The sequence below is a fragment of the Plectrocnemia conspersa genome, unplaced genomic scaffold (assembly GCF_051122295.1).
Source record: "Plectrocnemia conspersa isolate PC_06_02 unplaced genomic scaffold, ASM5112229v1 ptg000006l, whole genome shotgun sequence".
Classification (NCBI taxonomy): domain Eukaryota; kingdom Metazoa; phylum Arthropoda; class Insecta; order Trichoptera; family Polycentropodidae; genus Plectrocnemia; species Plectrocnemia conspersa.
The window spans coordinates 15544078-15571640 of record NW_028277170.1 but is presented as its reverse complement, the minus strand read 5'-3'; the positions used below and the strand labels follow the sequence as shown (position 1 = coordinate 15571640).

General features: G+C 30.0%; 1 protein-coding gene and 1 long non-coding RNA gene across 2 annotated transcripts in view; one reads left to right on the top strand and one right to left on the bottom strand.

Annotated features, from left to right (window-relative positions):
• Positions 1–7630, bottom strand: part of LOC148234341 (uncharacterized) — a 47440-nt gene extending 39810 nt beyond the window's left edge. The window contains exon 1 of the long non-coding RNA XR_015810043.1: positions 7544–7630. This is a non-coding gene — a long non-coding RNA (uncharacterized LOC148234341). The remainder of the gene's footprint in view (positions 1–7543) is intronic.
• A 5879-nt stretch (positions 7631–13509) lies between these two features.
• On the top strand, positions 13510–19137 carry LOC148234340 (odorant receptor 10-like). Its single transcript, XM_088188393.1, has 6 exons — positions 13510–13557; positions 17135–17886; positions 18420–18427; positions 18497–18588; positions 18854–19009; positions 19081–19137. Exons 1-6 carry the CDS (start codon positions 13510–13512, stop codon positions 19135–19137), a joined length of 1113 nt encoding a protein of 370 aa, XP_088044519.1.
• The last annotated feature ends 8426 nt before the right edge of the window (positions 19138–27563 follow it).

The following is a 27563-nucleotide window of genomic DNA, read 5'->3' as shown; positions in this document are numbered from 1 at the left end:
TTGGTGCATTTAAACTTAAAATAAAATGTAAGAAACGCTTTTTAGTTAAGTAAGGCAAAAACCCATTTAGTTAGAACATGTGCTAATTCAAAACTACTATTTATTTTATTGAGTCGTTAATTATAAGTTTAAAATATAAGTATCTCTTCAAAAATTATAATAACTAACGCAATTGATCCATGATCAAAAACCTGTGTATGAACAAACAGCTGTAAATAAGTACTAATACAACATTGTTTTTATATAAAAAATATTTTAAAATAATAAACCTAATGCTAAACAACACTTAACGTACCTTTTTTTATTTTTATATTTGTAATACTCTCGGCAATAACTTCATTTGCAAAAATCAAATATATCATCCAGAAAACACACAATATTATTGAAAATATGGCCCCATAATTTGCCTTATTTTTGTAATTGGCCATTTTGAAGTATCTTATCTGCAACAAACTAAAAAATAAATAAATATATATATATATATATATATATATATATATATATGTATATATATCACATAAAATTGTCACCGACCTAATTGCCACACAATTACACAAATAAGTTAGCACAGACACAAATGACGCATCCTGGTCAAATGAGCCATTAATTATTAAAATTAATACTGACCCACCAAAACGTGAATATATGACAAGATCAAAGACCAGAGCGGCAGTTACGGATAATTCGTGATCATGGCTGGAAAATCGCAGCCAAAATATAAAAAGAAAGTAAGTAAAAATCGCGATGAATCCCAAGATTTAATATATATTTACCTTAAGCGACTTCTGTTTTTCGAACGGTCTTGTTACCGTTTACGAGTTTCTTAAGTCACCATCATCAGTATATGAGCTTTGGCAATAGATGCTCCAATGAGTATTTTTCTTATTCTTGAGTATCACAGGGACTCAATTTCGTTATAAATATAAACAAACTTAAATTATAGACTTATGGGAAAAACCTATCAAGAAATGATATCCAGAGTGCATCACCTCGCATCATTATATAATATACCTCTTTGTAATGTAGTGAAATAGAATTTTAATAAACGTTTGAGATTATCATAACATTTGATATTATCTATAGTTTATGCCAAATTGGAGATTAATTTTAATCAAGATACTGAAATCCAATAATTATAAATATAAAAATGCAGATAAATAATCTAAGACTATTAACCATAAAATTTGACACTATTGCGAAAACATTTATAAAACCAGTTGCTGTTGAATTGGTGCGTATCACCTAAGGAGATAACATTAAGAAAAAAAAGACATGTCGGATTTAATTAAGCAACAACTATTTCTATTAATAAAAGTTAGTGGTGTGTTTAGTGTTCAACTTTCAGGTTTTGATTTTTGTACGATATCTAGGTGTGAAAGGCATGAAAGAAGACATTTAATTTGCAGGCCAAGGACACCTACAACAATAGAAGATATTTTATAAAAAACAAAATGTATTTATACATTTTTTGGCTTAAAATTTTAATGTAAAATAAAATGGATTTAGAGAAACTAAAAACTGTTAATTTTAATGATGATAAAATACATTTTTTGCTGGTTCCAATTTTTGCATGTTCTCTTTTAAAATGAATTTGGCGGCCCACCTTTGTATATGAGTTTGACACTACCGGCTTAAAGCAACGTTTGACTGATTAAAAGGCTAATTGCATGCGTCCAACGTTTCAACCCTTTGATAATTATCTAGTTGCCGCGCGATTGAATTCATCATATATCAAACATTAATAAATTTAATTTCGTCCATGTACACAAAGAGTAAGCCCCAACGTGTGTATGTGTGTGTTTGTCTGTTAAGAGAAATATTTAATGCTTAATGATCGTGGCGCGAATGCTGTGTGATACTAGTACCGGTGCATGTATAATAAATAAGGGCGAAATTAAACGGAGGAGTCGTCACAGCTCGCCAAGTACTTGCATTTTGCAATACCCTGTGTAATTAAGGGGGTTCAAACCCCCGTAATGTAGCCGCAGACAACCAAACGACCACCCCTATGACATTTGGAATCTTTGACAATGAAATTAAGAACGGTGGCTGAATTGAATTAAAAAAATTGCATATGAATAGTTATATGTATGTCATAACCAAGAACTGTTTTATAATTGCATTATAGTTTTTTTTATTATTATTTTTGCTATTAGAAATCTTGTTCAAGACAAACTTTTATTTGCATTAATATTCTCCTATTTAGAGCCATGCAAAGGAGAGGGGGCGAAAATGTCGGCGGCTCTAAACCAAAATCATCAACGCACATTTAAACTTAAAATTTAAGTTTAAAAGGAATGCTACAAAATCGAAAAAAAATAATGAAGAAAATCATTAAAGGCAATAAATAAACGCCATTATTTGTTGTGCTTAAAATAAATCGACAATATAGATTCGTCAAATATCTGAATCAATGTGAATATGAAGCTTTTCATATTTTTTTTAATATAAATGTTTCTAAAAAACATATACACGATGTTGAAACAATAATCGAGCAACTAAACTGACAGTTTGAAAAGCTTGATAAGGTGTTTTCTGAAAAACTTTGACTTTCTCGCTGATTTAAATACAATATCGCAAGATGAAACTAAGTTAATATACGAGAGACATGAACGGACCATTATTTTAATTACGTAAAATGTTTAAAAAAATAACTCATTTAAACTCATACATTGCGATTAAATTTGACAGCAAGTTAAAGCGGAAATATCAACATATAAACCTAAACTGAAACAATTATTTAAGATCTTCAATAGCTCATGACAGACTGAGCACTTCGTATATAAGCTAGAAAAATAACTTCAAAATAAAATAGATTTTTTTTAGTACGGCGTTCGATCTTTCATTGTTTTGAAGTACCCCAGATAGTTATATATTAATATTTAATATAATTGTTAAATATTTACATATATAACTGAAGAAATAAAAACATTATTTGTAATTATATAATATTTTTTTTAATTAAAATTTTTGTAAATGATTTATATACCAATCAATAAATTGACATAACAAAAATATTATATAATAATTTTAAGGCCTCGGCATCGATATTAAAAAATCCAAAAAAAAACGAATAATATTCATAAAATATGTAAAATAAATCAATATTAAAACATACTGATACAAAAGAGTAATAAAGTAAATCAAAGCAATAAAACTAATAGAATCACTGATTTTTTTTATTATGTACTCACTCCTAGGTGTATACTAAAAAAATAATATATATTAACAAATTAACTCACTACTCAAAGGGTTAATTCTACATTAAGAATAAGAGATATAAATTGTGTAAAGAAGGGTTGCGTTGTGGTTTCTTGTGATAAATCGATTTTTTCTCAAGTCTTAACAATAGGGCATTTTATTATCTTATAGAAATAGATTATAGAGATTTACTTTTTTTATTTGATTACTTTGATTTTTATTTTTTATTTGATTTTGTGTCATATTTGTATACAAGGTACAACATTTAAATCGGTATAATCATCAAAAGCTTCATATACAAATTAAATATATTTTTACTTATCCACACAATAAATAAAAAAAAAATTCATATTTATTTGCTATCTTATTCGCACGGCTCTGTCTCTTGGTGTGTTTTTTGTGAATAAGACGTAAATGCGTACAATTCATAAGCACAAGTATGATTATTCACATCAATAAATATGTTTGTGGATAAAACATTAACTTATTATCTAGTAATGGGTATTAATGGGGTATGAATCTGCTAAAGTTATAATGTATGTTTATAAATGACTCATATAGTAATTAACATAACAAGGAAAAGTATTGTAATTTTGTGTTGAAAACTACGATTGGCTGTTCTGTTGTCTAGTGTAAAACAATATCTATGTATATTACAGTACAACTTCAAGCATTTCATTGTTCATATTGCAGAGTGATTTTAAACATCATACATGCGTATTTGTAAAATGTTTCGAACCGAAAAAGAATATTTGCATTAAATAGTATTCTTTTTAAATTACCCGTATAACTTTAAAATGTATCGTTTTTTAAATGAAAATTAAAAAAATGGCATAATATAATTAATAATTACACAAAAATCGTAATATAAAAAATGAAAAAAAAAACTTAATTTCGAAAGTGCCTTTATAAATTAAAAACGGCTTTACTTTTATTTCTAAATAAAATACTATTAGATAAATCGACTGCTCCATATAAAATTTTGTAAGCAGTACTTATTTTTTTATATCTTTCTACTATTAAATTATCCATAATTTTAATATTCAATTTATGTACATATTTATTAATTAACACATACCTAATATTACACTATTTTTTAAATTACAAATCAGACTATAATAACACATATTGTTTTACTATATTTTATATAAGGATATATAGTACTATTGTAAACTGTTTTCTTTGATCTGAAAATATAGTTCTTTTTAGCAAATAAGCAAAACAAAGAATAATTAAAAATATATTTTTGCTTTTTGCGTTTTAGCTTTCAATGTCGTTTACTTACTGTAAGCTTATTGGTAGAAAAAAAATATCTCGTTATTATTACAATCATTAAATTCCGTTCAAATTAATTAGCAGAAAATTCACAATTTTATTATTAATATATGGTTCGTTGTATATATCAATATTCATATTTTCAATATGAACGTTTGCCATTTACAGATTAACTGTGAGAGAAGTAATGTTATTTATTTTATTTCGTCTCGTCACTATCTAGTTCATACATCAACTCGATCGAAATGAATACATAATCAAGTCTTACGATCAAAGAGTAAACTTTCAATAACATTGACTAAATAATGAAGTCATCTCTCCTTCAGACATTACACATATATATATGTATGTATGTATCATATATACCGGGTGTCCCAATATATATCCCTTAATGTGTTTCAATATCAAATTTTGCACTAAAAACAAACTAAACAATATAAATTAATATGTTGTTTTTAAAAATATATTAAGTATTTGAAAGAAAAATGAGTTTACAATATTTAGGATGTTTAAAATAACATCGTACATTTTATAATTAATATTAAAATTAAAATTATATTTTTTTGCTATCACGTTAAGTTAAATTTGACCGAGATTTTGAGGTTTTTTATTGAAACTTTGTCCAAATTTAATAGTTTCCTAAAAGTATGGATTAGTTTTACTAAACCATTTAATCAATATTTTATGCTTTATTTTTTTTATATTTTCGCTGATTTTTTAATTTAAATCAAAAGGCGTTTAATAAAACTAATCACGATTTACTTGAATTTTCTGAAGATCTCATAAAGTTCTTCGTAAATTACTAGACATTTAGACGACATTATTTTGAATACATGATTTTCAATATATATTCTTTCAGTGAAATAAACATTATTACCATACGACCAGCAGTTTTTTTTCATTCAAAATTGTAAAAACTTATGACCCACCTGTATAAAAAATATTACGCGAGATCACATTAACGCAATAAACTCCAGAATCGGTGACTATGACAAGACCACTTAAATTAGAGTATAAACATAAAATGCATAAGCGTATCTATCTGACTTTTACAAATTTATGAATTTAAATTTTATAGATTTATTATTGCTATTTTTTTCAATTTATCCTTAATTTTTTATTTATCTAATCAATTTATAAAAATACTTTCAGAAGCATAATTTTTTTAGTAGATCCCGTTCGTTTATTACAATAATATAAAAAATTTACATTACCTACTTAATTTTTTTGTTATATTCTAATAATCATATTTAACGTTTATATAATAAGCTTAAGGACCAAATAATACAGCTTTTGCTAAAAAATACATAAGTTTAAAAAAGTGTCGAAAATCAGAACCCTTAGTGAAATCCAACTATTTTTTATTATAAACTCATACTCTTGTCTCAATGTAACCAATGAATGTTAACCGATGGGCATTTATCGCCCTCTTGTTTTATATTTAATGTAGACTTATTGCACCCATAGTAGATGTTACTAAAGAAATTCTATGATCGGGTTCGGCAGTTGTTTTGAACGCTAAGCCGTTCGGTGGATTAGTAGTCGGTGCAAAGGCAACCTGCGGTTAGGTGTAAGTTGAACTGGAAAAGCTAGACGCTTAGCATAAAGGTAAATATTCACAAAGTGATTAATAAGTACTATTACGGTAAAAGCATTTTCACGTTAACGTATTAGCTTTGCTCGGCCCGCAGATGTTTTACTCGATACTGCTTCTTCGCCAAAAACTTGACATACGTATGCTAATATATGTTTCTATTGTCGAAATACCGATATAGATATATATATTATGTTACACTATGATGATTCTATATTTTTAAGATACAAACTTAAAATAACTCCTTTGAAAGATATTGCAAATAAGTTAATCGTCGTTGTTTAAATAAGATAAATTTTGCAAGTCTTCTACAATTATGTAAAAAAATGGTTGATAACAGTGGTAGATTTAGAGCCCACTAGTGTCAAATACTACTTTTATTCATCTTAATTAAATTAAGACGATCGTAACTCAAATGACCCTAATATGTCACGGTAGCCAAAAAAACAATTCATTGTTTTTTTGCAATACATACAAAAAATAATATGAAAACGATAGCCAACAAAATAATACATGGTAGGAAATAGAAAAAATCTTATAATAATAAAATTTACTGATAAGAACCGGAACGGCTGCTCGTAGTTGTCATTAAATATAATAAATCCATAGGTAAGTTGGCAAATGCGGAATTAAAAATAGTTTGATTGTCGACAGCACCCTTCAGGTGCTTAAAGAAATGCTTAGTGTCATACAACTTTCTGCGAGAACTCAGCGAATCAAATCCCAACGCTCCTTAATGTTATAAAGGAGTGGCAAGAGTGGCGTAGCAAAGATGGGGGGGTCCACGGGTCTGAACCCCCTCCCTCTTGGCGGAGTGCAGCCAGTGATTTTATGTTAATTAAATATAAATTACAAAAATTATCTTGCCTTTTTTCTTGACAAAATCCTGGCTACGCCACTGGGCGAGACTGACTTTGTAACCCTTTAAAATTAATTCGGAAACCAAATCAGACACAGAAAAACGCACTGTCTTCAACTTCTCTACGCCGTATTTATTTTTAATGTTCTCATAGCACACTGTATAAATATGATTTTACACTCTTGCACTTTAACAATGAGAGCTCAAACCCACCCTCAGGTAATGTTGACTGTTTAATATAAGGAAAAAACAAACAAGTAAAAAAACGTGTCGAAATAAAGGTACATATATTGAATGTTACTGAAATGCATATATTATCTAACTTTCAAAGAAAATAAATTATAATACTAAAGCAGTTGATACCATGATGCTAAGTTTTACAAGCTTTCACTTTTTGGTATCAAATATTTTATGATAAAATGAAAGCTTATTGATAAGCCAAAAAAACAGAACCTAAAGATGCATTAAGAATTAAACAAAATCAAGTATGTTTCATTAACACGTTCACACTTTATATGATTTATATTACACGTTCACACTTTATATAATCAAATTTACACTTAAATCTCAACCACTTTTCATACATACAATTATAATGAAAAAATAGTACTCACCACAAAAGTGCAATGCGAAGATCAGTTGAAGCCGCCTTAAACTGGAGCAGTTTATTTGCTTGACGTTTAATGACGACAAGGTGCTCGAAGCGGCGAAGCACAACTGACAAATAATCATCGCCTATACACCGTTGGTGGTCCGATTCCCTTGAATCATATCGCAAATGAATCATTCCTCGTCATTTGTGTTTTAAGATAAGAACGTCTGGCGCTTTTTGCAATGTAAATATTTCAGTATCCATGCGCACTCTTACACCCATTGATTCGCAAAAGTTATTTGTCTATGAAGACTAAAGAGAGATTATGATTCTAAGCAATGTTTTAAATCAAGGAATCAAGACTTAAATTCATAAATTAGGATCATTTTCAGGATTCAATATATTAACATTGATTTGCAGAGCCTTTTCGAATTACATTCTATTAGTTAAGTTTTACATATTAATTAAAATATATGTTCGAACAAAATTTTGTTTTTGCCCATTCTCTCCATTAAAAACGTATCCGATTATTTTTTCAACTTAGTCGTCAGATTTGTCAATTTTTTCCAAATGCTCTAAAAACTGAAAATTTGTTAGTTAATTGTAAACCGTATTTAAATTGTTTTTCGATGACCAGTCAAATTTGGTGTGAAAATTTAAAATTATTTTTAAAAATCTTTTAATGAAAAATAACAGATCCGCATAGAGGTTTTTGTCAACTTTTCTTCTATAAATAATTAGTCTAAGATAATAATTATTAGAAACTAAAAATGTTATATATTAACTTAGATTAGGTACTTAGTATTATAAAAATATGTTCCATACAAAAATCATGTAATTATATTAACAAATAAAATACATGTTAAATCTTAAAAAAAATATATAAATTATTATTCTTGTGCTTTAATTGTTTTATCTAGAGTTTGAAATAAAAATATATATACTTAATTCATTTTATTTGTCTGCGTTTGAAAAATCTAGTCGTCTCTGATAGGTTTGCCGTATAGAGGGAAGCGGCTGCTTTCTCAGAATTCTTCGTCTTAAATAAGGTTCGGATGAACTCTCTTGCGTTCCATGTCAGGAATATAAGTTAGAAGTCCTAACGGAAATGAAGTCCGAATGGAAGTGGCAGTATAAGTGCTTTGATACGTTAGGTCTGCATTTGATAATGATATTTTCTTGCTTATTGCAACTTTTGCCCTTACGCGGCTGTTTGAATCTAAATCGGTAGAGATTTAGCAACTTTGCATTTATTTATAAAGTAATACGTAATTGGTTTGTATACGTACAGGCACTGATGATCAATCCCTTTATTGTAAGGTTAGCACAACGACTTAACAATTTGCCGACATGTCATAAAAACTAATGTAATTTAGTTTTATATAAGAGATCACCAAACGGACCATTTTACCAACATAAAGAAAAAATTCTTACCACACAAAATTATCAACTTCGGAAAAAAATAAAGATCTAACAACCGAAAAGAAACGAACCACAAAAGACCATTGTAAACAGAGCCATCAGTAGCCATCTGAATCGTATATTGCTTAAATCGTAAAAACATTTTAGAAAAGAGTATGGGTGGTTAACGTCTTTGGAGGGATTGCGCTATTGTATTATATTTTTATTAGTACATGCTTTCCATTATTGATGATAGTATTTTGTGTGTGTGAGGTTTTAGCTTTTGAAACGGTGCTTGATTTCTCTTTTCGTTGTTCAAGTGGTCGTTCTGGTGATCATTTAATTAAAAATAAATGATCTGGTATATCAAACCTTTCACGGCCCTTGTCGTTTTAATAAACATAATAAATATTTTTCTCGCGTTCTAAAATAGATGAGCACCGTCCCACATTTTTTATACTTATATGAAGTTTTAAGCCAGGGTTTCTTTCGAACTCATTTGTTCCTAAGGAAACCTTTTTTTACTTAAGAAAATAGCCCGAGAAAGTGCCCGAGAAGTACCCAAGATACCGGATGTGGTGCTCTTTCAGAAGCCAATAGGCGTCGGCGCGAGGCGCAGGATTTTTTAAATAGCCTTTTTGAGCTTATACAGCTTATATATTCGGCCCCGCCATTCACCTTAGACTTATTTTTTTGTAAAAAGAGGAAATCTTCTAAAAACATCACCAGCCTCTAGATTGCTAGTGATTGTGCCGGATTCCGCTACTTACCGGCTCAAACCTCTCTCCAGCCCTCTCCCAAACGACCGTTACTATCTTTCAGATATTAAACTTCGGTTCGTCCAGCTTAGAGACTCTATCCCGTTAGGGCCACTATCTTACGCTGTCTTTCAGCGTCTTCTTTAACTCGGAGCACTTCGGACGCGTAGTATGTCCATGCCTCTTAGTTGTTTAGGCATTCTAGCATAGATTGAACTATAGTGTCTGCTGATGCAGACCTTTCTATGACCGTTTCCAGCGCTGTCCTTTCTGTCGTCCAAGCTGCGCACAAGAAAATGGTACGCTCTGCGTCGCCGTCTTCAGAGGTGTCGCAATGGAGACACTTTTCTTTCTTGTTTTGGACCATCCATATTAGGCATCAACCTGGCGAGTTCTTACACTCTGACAGCCTTAGCTACTACCAAATCTTCTCCATCGCTAGCACGAGCCCGGCGTGATTCATACAGCTCTGGATTGCGTAGAGCGTCTCTTCTGCGACTTGCTTAAGCTGCAAGCCACCACCGCGACATCGACATCGTCTGGCATGGCTACTCGTAGCAGCTTGTCGCAGCTCAGAGCGATGGTCTAAGCAATGACCCCTGCGGAACGCCTGCCGTCACTCGGCAGAGGCGTTTGTCTCCTCCGCTCTCGTACTCCAGTACCCTGTCTGTGAAGTAGCTCTTAACGAGCTTCACCAGGTATGCTGGAGTTTTCTTTTCCTTCAACGCCTTCAGTGCTAAATGCCAGTTAGCTGAGTTGAAGGCGTTTCGGACGTCGAGAGCTATAAGCAAAGCGCGGCTGACTGACCGCATAGAGGAGTCGCAATTCGATGGAAAAACTGCTAAGATTGGAGTGCTGCCATTGGGGGTTAAGTTTATTAAACTTAACAAGGCGATTTATGTGTAAATAATAACGTACGCCGCCCTTGTACCGTACCCTTGAAACATGTAAGAGTGTGCTACAACACGGCTCCAATTTTGACACGTTGCTGAACGAGCTCACATTTCAGGATGCGGAGCAAGCAATTCAACCAACGTCTGAAAGACTTCACTTGACGAGTGGCAGAGGCAGTAGAGCACCGCCAACACGGGTCGCTTAATATTTAAATTCTTTCCAAATGAGACAGAAGTAAAGCTACGTGTTATCCTTTGCGTTCACCACTGCCGTTACCAGTACTAGGGCCCTACGAATACCAACCTTATGGGCGGGCACCCAGCTTGTGACGGTCGGATGAGCGGGACCCACCCTTTGTAGTTCTATATATTTTATTCGAGTTTCATTAGTATTTCTCTCAAGCGCTCGGGAAAACGTGCTTTTGTTGACTGGCCTGCATTGCTTTACACTACGTGCATTGCGTATCATTCTTGTCACAACACCACCCCCCCCTGATTTTTGAGAGGTGTATTTGTTGCCTTTGTGTCATAAGTAGTGTCTCGCGCCCTATCTCGAACGGCCAGATAAAGAGATCACTTCCTCTCAAGGGCTTGGGTTTAAACTTCATGAGTGCTCCCTTGCTCTCCCACACTATAATCGGCGAACTCCAGCGTGCGGTCGACTGGCGCCGATTTCCGAAGATGCATCTGTGCTTGGACCACTACCGTTACCAGTACTTGGACCCTACGAATCCAACCCAATGGGTGGATACCCAGCTTTTGACGGATTGATGAGCGGGATCCACCACCTGTAGTACTACGTTATTTATCTGAGTTTCATTAATATTTCTCTTGAGCGCACGAAGAGACCTTCTCTCGTTGACTGCCTGCAATACTTTGCATTGTGTGTATTAGTATTTCGTTTCGTTTCATCCTTTTTACAACACTATCCCCCTGATCTTCGAGGGATGTTTATGCTGCTTTTTGGATGAGGCAACATAAACATTATTCGTTTAGATTTTCCTATTTTCACGGATGAATGTCATTATGAATAATTAAAATTGAGATAGGTCATACATATTAGGTATTGAAAGTTTTCTAATAATAAACTTCTTCAGCTCATAGGAATATCTTAAATCAACAAAAAATATCTTACACTCGATTTGCTGATGTTTTTTACATGTCTATATTGCTTTATAATGTAATAAAAAACAAAGTAAAATCAAGTTGTAAATTAAAATGGGTAATAATATCAATATTATAAAATCATAATTTTGGCAAATAAAATCGAGTCTGTAGATATTTTTTTATAAACCCCACATGGTAGCAGTATTACTAATAAGGCTAGAAAAAATAATTTGTAATGTAAAAATTTTAATTAAATTAATTTTTACCGTACAAAATATGGGATAACACTGTTGAATGGGTTTCATGTGTAATCCAGGACTTCTTATTACCCTAAACTACCTTAATTATATTTAATTATATTTAATAAATAAAACTCACAGTACACGTTTTGCACTACGATGCATTTAATGGAAGACATAAATTGACTAGATGGAAAGCGTTACTGTTAGCGCTTAACCAAATATGATTTATACTAGGAAATTGCATAATAATTCTCATTGCACAGCGAGACAAGATTCAGACATAATAACTCATTACTATTTGTTTCTAGTGTACTTTTACGCCCGCAAAGATTTATTAAATTCTTATTTTGCGTTTAGAGCTCTCTTGCTTACTTTTCTATTATTACAAAATAATATCAGGGTGCCCCAAAAAAAAACAACAAAACATCAATCAAAAATATATAAGTTATATTCTAATGACTCGTATTTTTTGGGTCAGAATTTAAAAACGGCGGTGTTCAGAATTTATATTAAAAGCTCACGATACCCTAATATAGAAAAAATATTAGATGATTGAATTTTATAATAATTGGAATAGTCAAAATTTATATTAAATGGTAAGAGTTAGTTGGACAGATGATAATAACCATTTTTTTAGTTAGCGTTGTAGCGTTATCTTGTAGTATTATTATTGCTGTAACGCTGAAAATTGGTACAATTGGTCAACCTGTCATTTGCATGTCGATAGCTCATTGTCATTATCATTGTAAAGGTGTTTTAGCCAAGCGTGCTCTCGTCTGCCGATCTGTCGTTATTCCCGTTTCGTTAGTGGTTCGAATACCTTTTTCGCGTCCAACGTACAATTAAATAGATTCATCGCATATTCGTTGAGAGTTAATCACGGGGTGAAAACTCAATAAGTCGTACGGGCCGCAACTAACACAAAAATAAGTTGTAATTAAGGTTGCCAACATTATGAAGAAAAAAATTGTGATTTCGGAAACATTTTTGTTCATTTATGGATCCTACATAAGCTTAAAAAAATGATCACCTTGAATTTTTTCTGTGTAAATCCGGGATCCTGGACGATAATTTAAATTCCGGTATAATCTGAACCTGATAAACTTATTTGAAACCCATCATGTAACGTCATTAACCAGTCTCTGTCATCACATTGACTGTTTCCCGGAAAGAACAATGGATCAAGAGGGGATTTTATAAAGGATAATAAAACGGAAGGCAAAAGTGAACACGTGGAAAAGGCAAGGTAATAAAAAAAGTGCATGATGGGAAAAGAGTACTTATTTTTCGGGAACGTCGGTTACAAATATGTACAAGATATTCCAAAACCTCCAAGGAAATTTAAGGAACCGTAAACGCAAAAGCAATTTCAAATATTTGGTTACTGGTTTTAAACCAAGCTAAATTAAATTTTAACTAATTTTATACAAATATAAAATCGTTTAAATGAACCAATTCGAAAATTAGTGCATTTGTTGTTTCCTTAGTAACAAACAAACGAAAAAATAATAAAACACAAGATCGAATCAAAGACGAGGCAGCTCAAGAGTCTGCGGCAGCTGAGATAAGGTCAAAATTACACTCAAGATGATGACCCCAACATCGGTAGTCAAAATGTCGGCAAACAAGATGCGAGTAAGAAAAAGCGCGATACAAAAAAGCTAAGTAACGTGGAAAATCAATCCGGTAAAAACCTAAACAAAATATAAAACATCACGTTAATTTAAAAAATAATATAGTTATTTAGTATCATCAGAAGATTTATGGTACACTTTTTTTAATCTTCGCACAGATGAGAGTTTTAGAGTCGCACTTTAAATCATTTTTAGTTTTATATCAACATTGTTATCTAATCTGCCCCGCGGATAGGAAAAAACATTTTTGAGAAATTTAGAAAAAATTCAAAAGACATGAACGCGAATTTAAATCACGCAAATATAAATAAAGAATTTCTAATATGCAAGTCGCGTAAAAAATAAAATAATAATTTATAATATAAACAGTTACGTTATGGTTCTAATTAATCGATCGAATAAAGTTTATGGCACTTTAACTCATCATCGCATCATAAAAAGGTACAGGATTATTTACGCCTTTGACACCGCTTAACATATAATTTTTCTAAATATTAAAACGTGTTTGTTTTAAACTATATGTAATATTGGTATTTATAAAATAAAATAAGCCAACTATGAATATTTCGATACACGAATTATCTCTGTTTTGTGTATTGTGTATGATACTTCTACACTTCCACAAATCAGAAAACTAGTAGTTATAACTTTTTAAAACCGTAATTTATGTCTGGTTGGCTATGTTTATGGCTAAAACAGATGATCAACTTAATTTTTCAAATGCTGACTTTGTTTATGGTTGAAACAGACGATCAACCCTAATCTTGAGGTAGGATTGTCTCCATTACGATCGAGAGCTTAATATTTATTCTAGTGAAAAATTGGATTAAAGCTTATTCTAGTTTCCAGTTAAAAATATTGAATAGTTTTCCGATGCTTTTTTTAAATGCTATGTACTTGATTCCTAAGCAATTAAAATTTTCCATTATACCACAATTAAATATAGATATGTTATAGAAAATTAATTAAATAAGGTTTGACTTCCAACACCTCATAACTAGTAATAAGCTATGCATATTAACTTAAGCTTTTATTGATTGATGTATGAAAACTTTTATTGTAGCGTTTCTAATATATAATTATCAAAGTTTGTTTGATTAAATATTTAGTAGGTTTATGCTTTTAAAACCTCATTAAAAATGATAGGTAGGTATTATTTATTTTATTAAATCAGCGTTCATATTCGGCTCATTTTATTTTATAAATAGCAATAAATCGTATAGTTTAAAACATTAAACACCATTTTTCTATGTCTAGCATAAATATCTCTGTACTTTTTTTCATGATTAATTTAGCGGAAATGTTCATAAATTTATTTTCGGGAGATTGTATGAGGTGTTTATTAAATATTTTGTTATGTGACAACCACAACCTTATATTAAAATTTTGATTACGTTCTCTCCAAAATGTTTATGGTATTTTTAATTTTAAATATTCTAATAATGTCGGAGTTTGCTTAATTTTTTTTTTATTTGGAGTATGTTTACGCATCGGAATCAAAAAAATTTTGCTTGCTTAATTACTGACGAAAAATAATAAATATCATCGTCGATTACTTTAATGAAGATCGGAATTTATTTAAATTAAATAAAGACCATCGTAATCTAACAAATTACTCCAATGCGTCACGATAGTCGAACAAAAACAATATATTGTATTATTTCATTATTACACAAACGATTCGTCACATGTTATGACACATTGAATTGATTCTGATTTGCCAGTAACTTCATTAACTAATTGCTCAGGAATTTCTTTAATATACAATTAAAAAAAAATTACTTTTACTAGTTGCACGCCCATAATGCCAAACAAAAATGCTTTACAATATCTACTTCTTTAGAAATCTTCCTAATATTGATTCAGCGATTACAATATAATATTTGTATTATTAATGTTTGCTTAAGTAGGTTGATCTTAAAATATCTTAAAGCTTTCTTGAACATTGGCGCCACTTCACTACACTCTATTTCATTTTTAACGTAAATTTTAAATCAAAAAAAAAGTGAGAAAATATCGTTAATACGTCAACACAAACTACGTGCTTATTATAACTGATAATTAATAGGCTATAAAAAAATATGAGCTCAATCGTCGTTACTTTTAATTACACGTCGTATATTGTATATGCTATCAATTTTTAATTTACACAGTTTCACTCCAGAAATATTTATTAATTTATCTAGCTAAAATAACTGATTTTTACACTAAACAAATTTTAACTAAACATACATGCAATTCATAAAAATAAAATAAAAAAGATCTAATATTATAACTTATTTCTTAATGCACGAAGATGTTTTTTTATTCCATTCCGTATCTTTTTAGACTTTATAAATTAAATTTTACATATACCGTTATATTTAAAGGCTTACGTATGTAATTTTTCGGGTTTGGAGGCTGAGATGGTATGACGTAATGTGTTAGTGCTGGATGATCCACTGATGTGTCTCGTACTGTGAATTTGTGGCGTCTCTCCTAGTGGATTTGCTTAATGACCAAGTGTCACATATTTTATAATGCTGGTTTGAGACAGCTTTGCCGAATTGCATATGATATTTATGGGTCAACTGCATCTCTTTTTGGATACACCAACAAAATGTGTTCACGCTTTAAATGAAAAACGGTCTAAGTAGCCACTCCAGCGATTGTCACCTAATGGTAGAATAACAATAGTATTATTCTCAGGGTATACTGTATTGTTCATCTCGCATTTAAGCAAACTGTATATTTTTGCTGGTACTCATGGGTAGTTAATGTCCTAAAGCAGATGTTCTATTAGCTGGTCCGTGCAATACTTCCAATTATTAGCGCAATTGCTTGGTCACGAAACCCCTCTTCTATTAGTGAAAAATACTGTGTATGACTTTAAGTAACGAAATTATTTTTTTTAATAAATTCTAAATTATAGCAAAGTGTGTTTGTGGTTTAAACACTTACAAGTAAAATGAATTATTTTATACCCTTTTTATTTTCCGCTGACATTTTGACGCTTAGTGAGATTATATTTCGTATACTCTTACTGATAAACTGAAACCTGATGTATGTATGTATGTAAATATGATATAACATTAACAGCTTTCTCGGATTAATTAAATTTTAAGGTACATTTTAATCTTGGGATACAAATATTAAATATCATATATAATATATTAAAGTTTAATTTTATATATGTCTGCACTTCTACGCTGTGTATTATTGATTAACATTGATATACTGTGTAATTGAAAAAAAACACGGTAATAGATATAAAATAATAAAATTAAAGTGTCTTCGTCACACCATGCCAATGCTTTTATAACGAATACTCGCTTATTTATTATTAAAAATGCGTTTCGTTGTTTACAGTTCTTCGTTATAAAAGCGTAATGATTTCAGTAGGTGGTAACTTATTTCACACGAACATTTTCTACGTGCTAGTCAAGTATTTTGATTTGTATACTGGGTCTTCAAGTTCAATTATCATAACGAAAATATTTAAAAAAATGGTTGAACCAATTTTTGTATTTGACGAGAGGAATCCTTTACTAAGTCCAAATCTGTTATCCTTAAGCATATATGGTATTTGGCCATTTCAGACGACAAAATTTCTTGCGAATAAATTTCTTCGCACTTTGCATTATAGAGTAGGCCTTGGAATATTTTCCGCGTTCTTCATATTTGTGATAACTGAATATATTGAATTGTACAACGTTCGTCATAGCTTAGAAGACGCGACTGTCAATATTACGGTTACGCTACTTTACACTGTTGGAATAGTGAAGATTTACGCTTTTTTCGGACACAGGGACAAGCTGAAAGATTTAGTGCGAAATATAGCTGAGTTAGAAAACAGAATATTAAAAAATGAAAGCGATGAGAGCAAAACAATATTGACTCTATATATACAAAGAGCTAGAGATGCAACCTATTTATTCTGGACTATGGCAGCTTTTACGATCTTAACGTTTATTTGTATTCCGCCTATTGAATACGTATTTTCATCGAAGTATCACCAGCGCTTTGATAACGGAACTGTATTTTGGTCCTACAAGAAACCGATGATTTTCAGTTCTTGGTTTCCTTTCGATAAATACGCCTATCCTTATTTTGTGATTGCTTATTTCTATCAAGTAGCGATGGGACTCGTCGGAGCTGGTTACCAAGGCGTTTGGGACATGACTATAATTAGTATGATGATACATAGTATTGGACAATTGCAGCTTCTTCAAAATTACTTAAAAAACTCAACAAGAAAAGTAAACATGGATAAAGGTTCAAAGGATTCTTTGAATACTATTAAACACAAGAAGCTTGTACAGTGCGTCATACATCATCGATACATAATTAAGTAAAATGTTATTATTATTATTAAGGGGTTCTGTTTTTCGACATCATTTGAAAAACCAAGAATTGGAGTTTTAACTTTGATAACTTTCAGAAAGACTCGTGATACGGGTTATATATTTTTAAGTCGCAGATTCAAAAGCTATTTTTAATAATTTTATGGTCAAGTTTATTATTTTATGTATCAAATGCATTTAACAATTTTTGTTGCATCCTAAAAATATTTACTTAAACTTAAAAATAAATTTACCTTTATGTTAATTTTACGTTAATTTAATAATATAAAATCTTCAATATTTTTCTAAAAAGCTCGAACCTTAACGGTTTTTCGGTTATATGAAACTGAGATATACTGATAAATCTTTGTCATAAATCTTGAAACAGAATCTCTATTATCATTATGTAAATATATATGTTGCTTACTTATTCATTTATGTTTATATAGCTATACTCTTACCTTGAACAAAATAATAGGCCCAGTAATGATACTTTATTTTTTGATATGTTCATTCAACCTGTGCACTATATTATTTCAAGCAACATTGGTAAGAGTTTCTTTTATTTTATAACATTTTATAATCACTTCAAAACAATAATAATGATTTACTTTTTAGTATGGATTAAGCTTTCGAATGTATTTGATGTTTGTTTACCTAACAACATTGATGATTCAATTGCTGTTATTCTATTGGCATTCAAACGAAGTGTTAGTTGAGGTTTGTTTTGCACATATAATTAAATTTTCGGAATACATTGCTATTAGAACTTACGATTCCTTATTTTGGCAGTGGATCAACTGTCATGATCGCGAATTTTCCGTAATATTTTCTAAAATTCCGTGACCATGGCAGGTGCATCACTGCCGAAATATATAATCGATGTTCTAATCGCGATATATCCTAGCATTCAAATACACGAAAAACCGTTAAAGTAATAAAAGTATAATATACATTTATTATATTTAATTTCAGGCAGAAAATCTAAGAATTGCCACTTACAGCTGTGAGTGGTATAACGAGAACCGGCGTTTTAAAACAAGTCTATTAATTTTGAGAGAGGGTGTGAAAACACCAATAAAATTTACAGTTGGCCGACTTTACACGATGTCTTTACCGATGTTTTTGACTGTATGTATCTGTTTTAATTTATTTATTTGCATATGAAACTTTATTTTATTCTCTTAATATTTATGTTTTAGATTCTTCGCGCTACGTACAGCTACTTTACACTATTGAGAAATGTTCAAGAAAAATAAACTGATTGCATATATATATTCAAAATACACTCATCAAATTATTATTTGTGATAAAAAATAAATCTTGTAATTTATTTATCTCGAAAAGAATCAAATAATTGTAATGTATACACATAATTTTCTGTAAATTTAATATTTTGCACGTTTATGTCAAGTTTTGACTAAATAAACTTAATAATATTTTTTGCTTTTTTTCAAGCAATGCATATTATTTACAGTTTATTTAAATGACTCATATAATATTTTTTACTTTTGTAATTTATATTGATGTTTAAAACATTCGTTATTTGTTTGGTTTGTATTTAACTTGCAAGCTGAGTAAGCCACCCACAGTATTTTTTACAACAATGGAAGTGAAAGCTCGTGATCAAACAACTGCGATAATATGTTATCACCTATAAATACCGCCGCAAATACAACTTTTTGTTTGAAAAGGACACGTGCTAGCTATACATTACATTCCATATACAAATGTAATTCTAATATTATAGTACAAATTCACACTTCCATTCATTATTCCCCTGGCTGTACTTGTTTACTTATACCTAACTATCCTTTTATTCTATTTCTATGGACATCTTTATTACTTTCTAGCTTATATATAAATCCTAAAACATGTATCTTAAATATTTATTGAAAATCAAACCATACCAATCTATCAACTAGTTAATCTAATTTAATTTAAAACAACTCTCATTGCCCTATTTTTATTATTTTTTGCAGCATCGTTTTATTAGGCATATATATTATTGTTGCGCAATAATTAAAATGGGCAATATAATAAGTATTGCATATTTTTTGTGTCTATACATATTTTTCATCCTAAATAATAAAACCTATTTTTATAATATGTATTTACAGTGTTCCATAAAATTTAAATTAATCACCTGAGCAATAAATTAAAAAGTCATCCGCAAACAGATGTCATTCACATTTTTATATTATTAATCATATCATTAATATAAATTATAAACAGCAATGGTCCTAATTTGATTTTTATATTATTAATTATATCATTAATATATATTAAAAACAGCAATGGTCCTAATTTGTGGTACAACGTGATATATTATTTTCCCTTTGGAATAAGCATAATTTATTTTAACGTTTTGCTTTTTTTTAAATTTATTTTAATCTTTCTTAAAACTATATCACCTCTTTCTATAATCTCTAATTACTTTAACATTTTTAATATGTTAATTGTTTCGAAACTCTCTTGTAATTCAATAAAACTTTGTAACATTGGCCAATATATAACTACTTGTAATGCAGCTTCAGTGAAATGTTTTTCCCTGAATCCCGATTGCTGTTCATATACAATATTTTGAGGCTATATAAGGCAACGTGCTAATTGGTCTTATTTCCTTAACTTTTTTTATTTTATATTTTAGGTATATGTATAATAATAATCTTTAAAGTATTTTTCCTTCAAAAGGTGTTTTATTCATATTTTTTATTTATTTATTATATGTGTAATTATTTTATTTATAAACAATTATTATAAAATCATCTTATTAAAAATCCGCGAGCTTAAAAATCGTAATACAATACTTAGTGCTCAACAGATTGTAATCGTCAAAGCAATACGCATTGTTTAGCTCAATTATTATTTATCATCTATTGAAATCCTGTGAGAGTTTGATATTTTTTTACAGACAGCTAGTTATTTTTTTCTCTCTCAGTAAAGATTATTACTCTATATCATCACAGTTTTCCTATAGTCTTGGACCTAACTAAATATATATGAATATAAGTTTTTGATTTACATAATAAAAAATGACACTTAGATCTTTTACCTTTAAATTAAATAATATAACCACCTACACCTTCTATAATAAAATTGTAAAATATTTTATATAAATAATGTTGACGAAAAAAAAACTTTTATACCATAAACAGTTAGGGTACATTGTATCAAAAAGCTTTTGAAGTTTTCTGTTTTTAATTGCGATTGTATCATTATATAATGCTCTCTTTCTCTCACACACACGTTGCAAATATATTATATACACACACACACTTTCTCTCTGTAATTATTTTTCCCTTCGCGCGCACGAACTCAACAATAAATATTTATCTAACCTGTGAATTTTTTAAAACCTTTCGCGTAGCTTTGTAATACCTTTTTATTTGGCTTTGTAATACCCGTTGATGTAAACGTGGAACAGTTTATGAATATTAATTTGCTGCAGACCATATACACGTAACACAAGTACATATGTGAAACAAGAGAAACTAATAGATCCTGGGACTATAAATCTATTGTACACAGTTAGATTCAGTGGTACGCTGCTATAGATTTGCACCGACTTGGTAGAGCTGGTTGCTAAATTAATTTCGATTCGTAGAGCCGGTTCTCAAAATAGGTAACTAGAAACAATAAGTAAAAAATAAATGTTAATGTAAATGATTTCAGAGATTATATTGAAAATGTCATAAGAAATAATAACAAAGAAATTCCTGAAACGATCCGAAAAGCTTAAAACATTATCAATACAATTGCAATAAGCTCTGCAGAGGCTGAATGAAGATTTTTGCTCACGCTCAAGAAAAGTATTAGACACATATCGGACCTAATTTGATTTGATTGCCGATGGGACAAATACCATATGATCAATCATGGCACCGAAATCAACATCACTCAGATGTAAATTCGTGAAAATATTTCATGTATACTTTTTAAAAGTAATTGATTTTATTTTTATTTTTTAGTTATGATATTTAAAATATTATTTAAAAATCAAGGAAGGGGAAGAGTACTGAAATTTTAGCAGTACACCACTGATTAGACCCTTATATAAAACTGACGAATGGACACTTTTACCATTTTCCACCACCTACTTGTATGAAATGAGATTATCATCACTTCTACACAGAAACGCAAGTGAGGATTCACATAAGCAACAACAAACTAGCTAAGATATTTCTTAGCATCTGTAAATGTATGTATGTATTTTTTTAAATGGAAATTCCTTAATAAAAAATGCATCTAGTTTAAAGATGCATTTTTGATTTGTGTAAAATGTGCGAAAATCACCCCGATCCATAAAATATGTTAAATTGTGTATTAAAAACGTCAGACCGGTCGCCGATCCTTTGGTACATGCTAAGCTCTTTGATATAATTATTTACAGATATATCCACAATCACTGTCGGAAAGCTTTAGTGGACCAACAGTATGGTTTCGTCCGTGTTGTTTTACGGTCACTAGCCTCTAGTTCCTTTCGAAGGCGATGGTGAAATCCATGAGCTACTTCTTCAAATGATAAGCAGCTTTGTTTTTTACTACTTTACATACTTCTTGCCTTTACTTCTTAAAATTTAAGAAGGAAACTCCATTTAATACTAGGCGAACGTCAAATAATAAACAGCTCGACTCCTAGCTTAAATTTACTAAGCATATCGTGAAACTCAGATCTAAAAGTCTTGCTGCCATTGTGGCCCTGATATTTGAAAGCCAAGTGTAAAATAATTTTTATTTATAAACAGCTTATTAAATAGTTTTATATAATATTATTGTAATTAGTTTTTTTTAGTCATTTATTTTTTAATCAATAATATATTAATTTAAGCTCTGTTTTAAGCGAATTAAAATTTACCGTTAAAATCAATGCATTTGTTGACTGTGTATATAACATTAAAAATCTCTAGGAAAGCTTGATAAAAAATTAATTTTTAGATCAACAATTGCATTTATGAAATTTTAATGGTTTTAAAAGAATTTTCACAATATCGAGATTTAAGCTACATAAATTAGCTTTGCCTCGAAACTTTTGTTAAGTATCATAAAATATAGCTAATGAGTTTTAAACTTAAGTGAGTTATTAGGTGCAATATAAATTTATTTTTATAATTAACAAAAATGAATGTATTCTTTAATTAATAAAATTTGACAATACAAATTAACAATTTTTATGAATCTTATATTTTTTTATGAGCAAACTCAAATTATATTGCCAAAGTGTTATATTTTGCGTAATATAATCAGCTTGTTTCTTAATCACAAAGATAGATAGAGATTTCTCATAACAAAAATATTAGATAGTCCTGAAATGAATGTCATTTTTTGTATTTTAGTTTTACCACTCAGTCATTGCTTACTATTGTATTTACCTCACCAAAGTTAAATATAATTACATGTTTATTAAAAAATGTATTTTTTTTGATACAATTTACACAGTAATCAAATTTAATATAAGTTTCATTATTCCGTTAATTTTTCAACAAGTACGATACTGTCATAATTATAATTTTTTCCTATTTTAAAACTTCGTGACCCACCAAATTTCGGCAAAAAGTTTTTAGTACAAAAGTTATAAAGATTTTTTTGCATATTTTAATGGTGATTATGGGAATATACATTCCCATAAACGGACTCACTTCGATACTTTATATTCTTGCAAAGTTTCTGTAACGCAGCAATTTATATAATATCCCCAAACATTAAACGGTTATTCACAATCTCTCTTCTATAGTGGACACTATATCAAATGTACATGCGCAAAAAATAACATATAAGAATTGTTTTAAGGTCTCTTATAGTGCGTTTCTTATACATATAGCAATAGACAGTTCAATTAAAAATATTAAATATGCATGATTTTTCGATCAACTCTGATGTTTGGAACCTGTTAACCTAAAATGGTAAAAGAGAGTAGTTTAAGTTAATCCAAATACTTATTTTTTTATATTTAATATAATAGAAGTAAGAGATGTTGATGTTGTTAGCTTTTACCAAATTATTTATAGACAGATACGTGTTCAATCACTTTTGGTAAGTTTTGTTGTACCAACAACATATTTTTCATCGCGCCCTTTTCAATCTTACTAACCTCCTATTTTTCAATAAAACAGTGACGAAATCTCTTGATGCGGGAACATAAGTATACGTCGTATATAGTGATTTTGAAAAAGCTTGTGACAATGTTTGTCATGACATCGACAAACTTCATCTCGTTGCTCTGATGATATTACTCGATTATTTCTAAGTTATTTGATTGTTGACAGTCCGTAATTTATGACCGTCCATTATTAAAGTTCGATGGACTTCCACCAACTGCCTATCTTTTAGTTTTGGAAAATGTCGTAATATGTAATACTCTTGAAATCATTGACCATCACAATACTCCAACGATCTCAATCACTGTTAAAAAGAATGGAGGTTTTTTCTATACGTCTACGAAAAATCTCCGAAGATTCACGACTTTGTTAAAAATTGCGTTTCATTTTGACTATCCGTCAGTTATTCATGCCCTCTTTAATTTTCAACATTTCTGAATCAATAATTTGAGTCACAAAGTAACAAAAAACTTTCTCTTAATTAAAAAAAAAGTGTAGAAAAGGTTCTTGAAAAACTTTTATATAGGGATATTTATTGTAAAGCATTGAAATACCAACTGTCTATCAGCAAAATGTTTATTAAATTGTGTCATCTATAAAAGTACTACTAGGGGTTATTCTTTTACCACAAAATGTGATAGATATTTTGATTTTGCAAATAAAAAATACACACAGTATAAATCATTATTTAACAATCAAATTAATTTAAAATATAAAGAAACATGGAAATGTTCTTATTATATATTGTATTAATTTTCGTATGCCACTTGAAATAAATAATCATCTGTGTATATTTATTATGACTTTACGTACTTTTTCTATCGTCAGTTAATATAAAATAATTATTTTGATATTCCACTACATAGTGCATCTGGAATACGGTAACCAAAAGCATATCCGACCACGTAGCCTAACCTAATTAGTGAACGCAAGACGCAGGACGCATAAGATGCAGTGAATATATATTCGCATATTCATGTATCATTGTTTCAATTTACACTATACAGTCATGACTCGCTGTATCTATGAATCTTCGTCATAGTTTTCATACGACACTAGATTAATCAAAATATGCAGTGTAACTGTAGCACTTGCAACTCTTGAAATTAGTGAGTTCTTGCGTACCCTTTTATATTTGCTGTCTCGTACGGATTAAGCACAATGTTGATTCAGCTTTTTTTATTCGATGATTATGGTATTTTTGTTGAATGTGTACATATTGTACATACAGTGGTGTCACGCAAAGGTTTTAATGGGTTTCCGGAAACTTGTTAAAAACCATAAGTTTCGAAAACCCGTTATTCGAAATCAGAAAATTCTTGTAATTTTTGCAAATATTTTAAAATTATTTTATTAATGTAGATTGACAATCGAATACATAGAAGTTAGAAGGACCTTTTATGTGTAAGTGAAGTTAGATGTAAGCCATTCAATGTGAACTGCACTCATAGTCCTTCTCATTAAAAAGTCATAAACTTTGTTGTCCTAATTGTGTCAGTCGCTAGTCGATATTTTTGCAGATTTACTTTTGGTATATACTTTGAATTAAATCAAACTTGTTTTTATTTCGGTTTTGCTTGATTGAATTGTTAGATTTGTTTTTATATTTAATAAAATTTTTGGATTTAGATTTAAAAATAGGTCAAGACTTATATTTTTATTTTATACAAGAGATTAAGATAACCTAATATTCTTTGTAATAATTAGTGTAAAATAGATTGTGAAGGAGCATTATTTGATAGTTATATTGCATGTCATTTTTTTCGACAGGGACGTCATTTCAGAGTTTTCCATGGGAGGGAGTAAAAGTTGGTCAGTCTGTGGTCGTTTCTTTTAATATTTCGATTTTTGATTAAGATTCATAGTATTTCACTAAATGACATGCATTTTTCTGTCCAAATTTAAGGATGAAGAAATGCCATATAAAGTTCTCAGCCTACTGTTTAGTTAATTGCTTTTTATTAAAGTCTTAATGCTGTATTGAAAATATCTGTCAAGTCATGATGGTCAGATTTGTAAAAAATAATTAAATATAGATATTATTCTTTAAAAATTCGTAAATTTAGCTGTTCGTGCTGTATATACATACATAGGTATGAATCCTACGGCATTATTTATTTAACGTTTGAGCAACTATCCGTGGCATCGAAAAGGCGCAAATCCTAGGGTAGGGTACAATCCGCCCTAATGGGTTGGAGGACGGGAAATACATGAAACATGAGCCAGTGCGAAATACGCCTCGGGTGCGCGTGTCCGATGAAAAATTCAGGCGTGAAATTTTAAAGTACAGATATTTTAAAAGGCTTTGTTTCTTTGAGCTTAGGTAGCAGCACGCGAGCTTTTTTAAAAAGTTAATTATATTAAATTTACATAAGTAATCGCAAAAATATTCTTATGTAAAAAATATGAAATAATAAACAAATTAAAAAAAATTGTACGGTAAACGGACATTTGTTCTCGGGACGATTGTTCCTACGACAATTGCTCTCATGACAATTGCTCTCACGGACACTTACACTCCTATTTTTTTAATTTTATAGGAAATGTAAGAGCAAATTTGATTTAATGACTTTTTACACCTCGGAACGCTAGAAACAAGCTGTTAAGTTTGTGGTTATGGTGTAGGTAGCACCTTGAATATTTTTTTCAATCACTCAAAGCTTAATGCACCCCACCATTACAAACTTTATAAACTATTCCCTACCCTAACATTTATAAAACGTCACATTTTAAATTTATAAATTTTAAAAATTGATCAATCAAATTCCGCGAGCTTTCTAACGCATTTTTCAATTTATATAAAAAAATAAGTATTTTTAATGATTATTATATTTATTTTTTTCAAAAGTTGTACGATTGCTGCCACTTTTGCGACATTTTATATCCTTCGTTGGACTCCATTATTGTTGCAGAACAGGACATTTTTTCCTGGAATCAAAGGTGTAACATAAAAATACGTTTCGTTTCACATTATTTTAAAGCTTCAAACTATTCGTTTTAATTTAAATTAATAATAATAACATAGTAGATAGTATTAAATAGTTTTATCTTGTAATTAAAATCTTAGTTTAGCTACACAGTAATTTAACCATAAGCTTAACAGTAATTTTCTCTAGTATTATACACTTACAACTTATATTACAAAAAAAACGAATACAATGTTTTCGCTAAAAATGTTAAATAATATTTGGAAATATGTAGAGTTATCGCGGACGTCGTTTATGAGTAAAGAAAACCTCAAATGACAGAGTATAGCACTTTCCTGCAAGAAAGAGTGGACAATTGACAGAAGCCCATTAAATCACTCTATATATATAAAACGAGTCTACAATAAATCGAATGCTTCTGAACAATTTTAAATCATCTACATACAGAAGTAAACTTGAATTTCCAACTGCCGTAATTCGAGAAACCAAGGTTCGACCATGAAAAACCTTGTCGAAGGTCTTCTCAATAACTGTATATACGACGTGACGTTTACTTGGATTCGCGAATCAAGAGATTTTGTCAGTGTTTTGGTAAAAAATAGAAGGTTAGTAACAGTGGAGTAGGTGGGATGGAACCCATGCTGTTGATCCGACAAAACT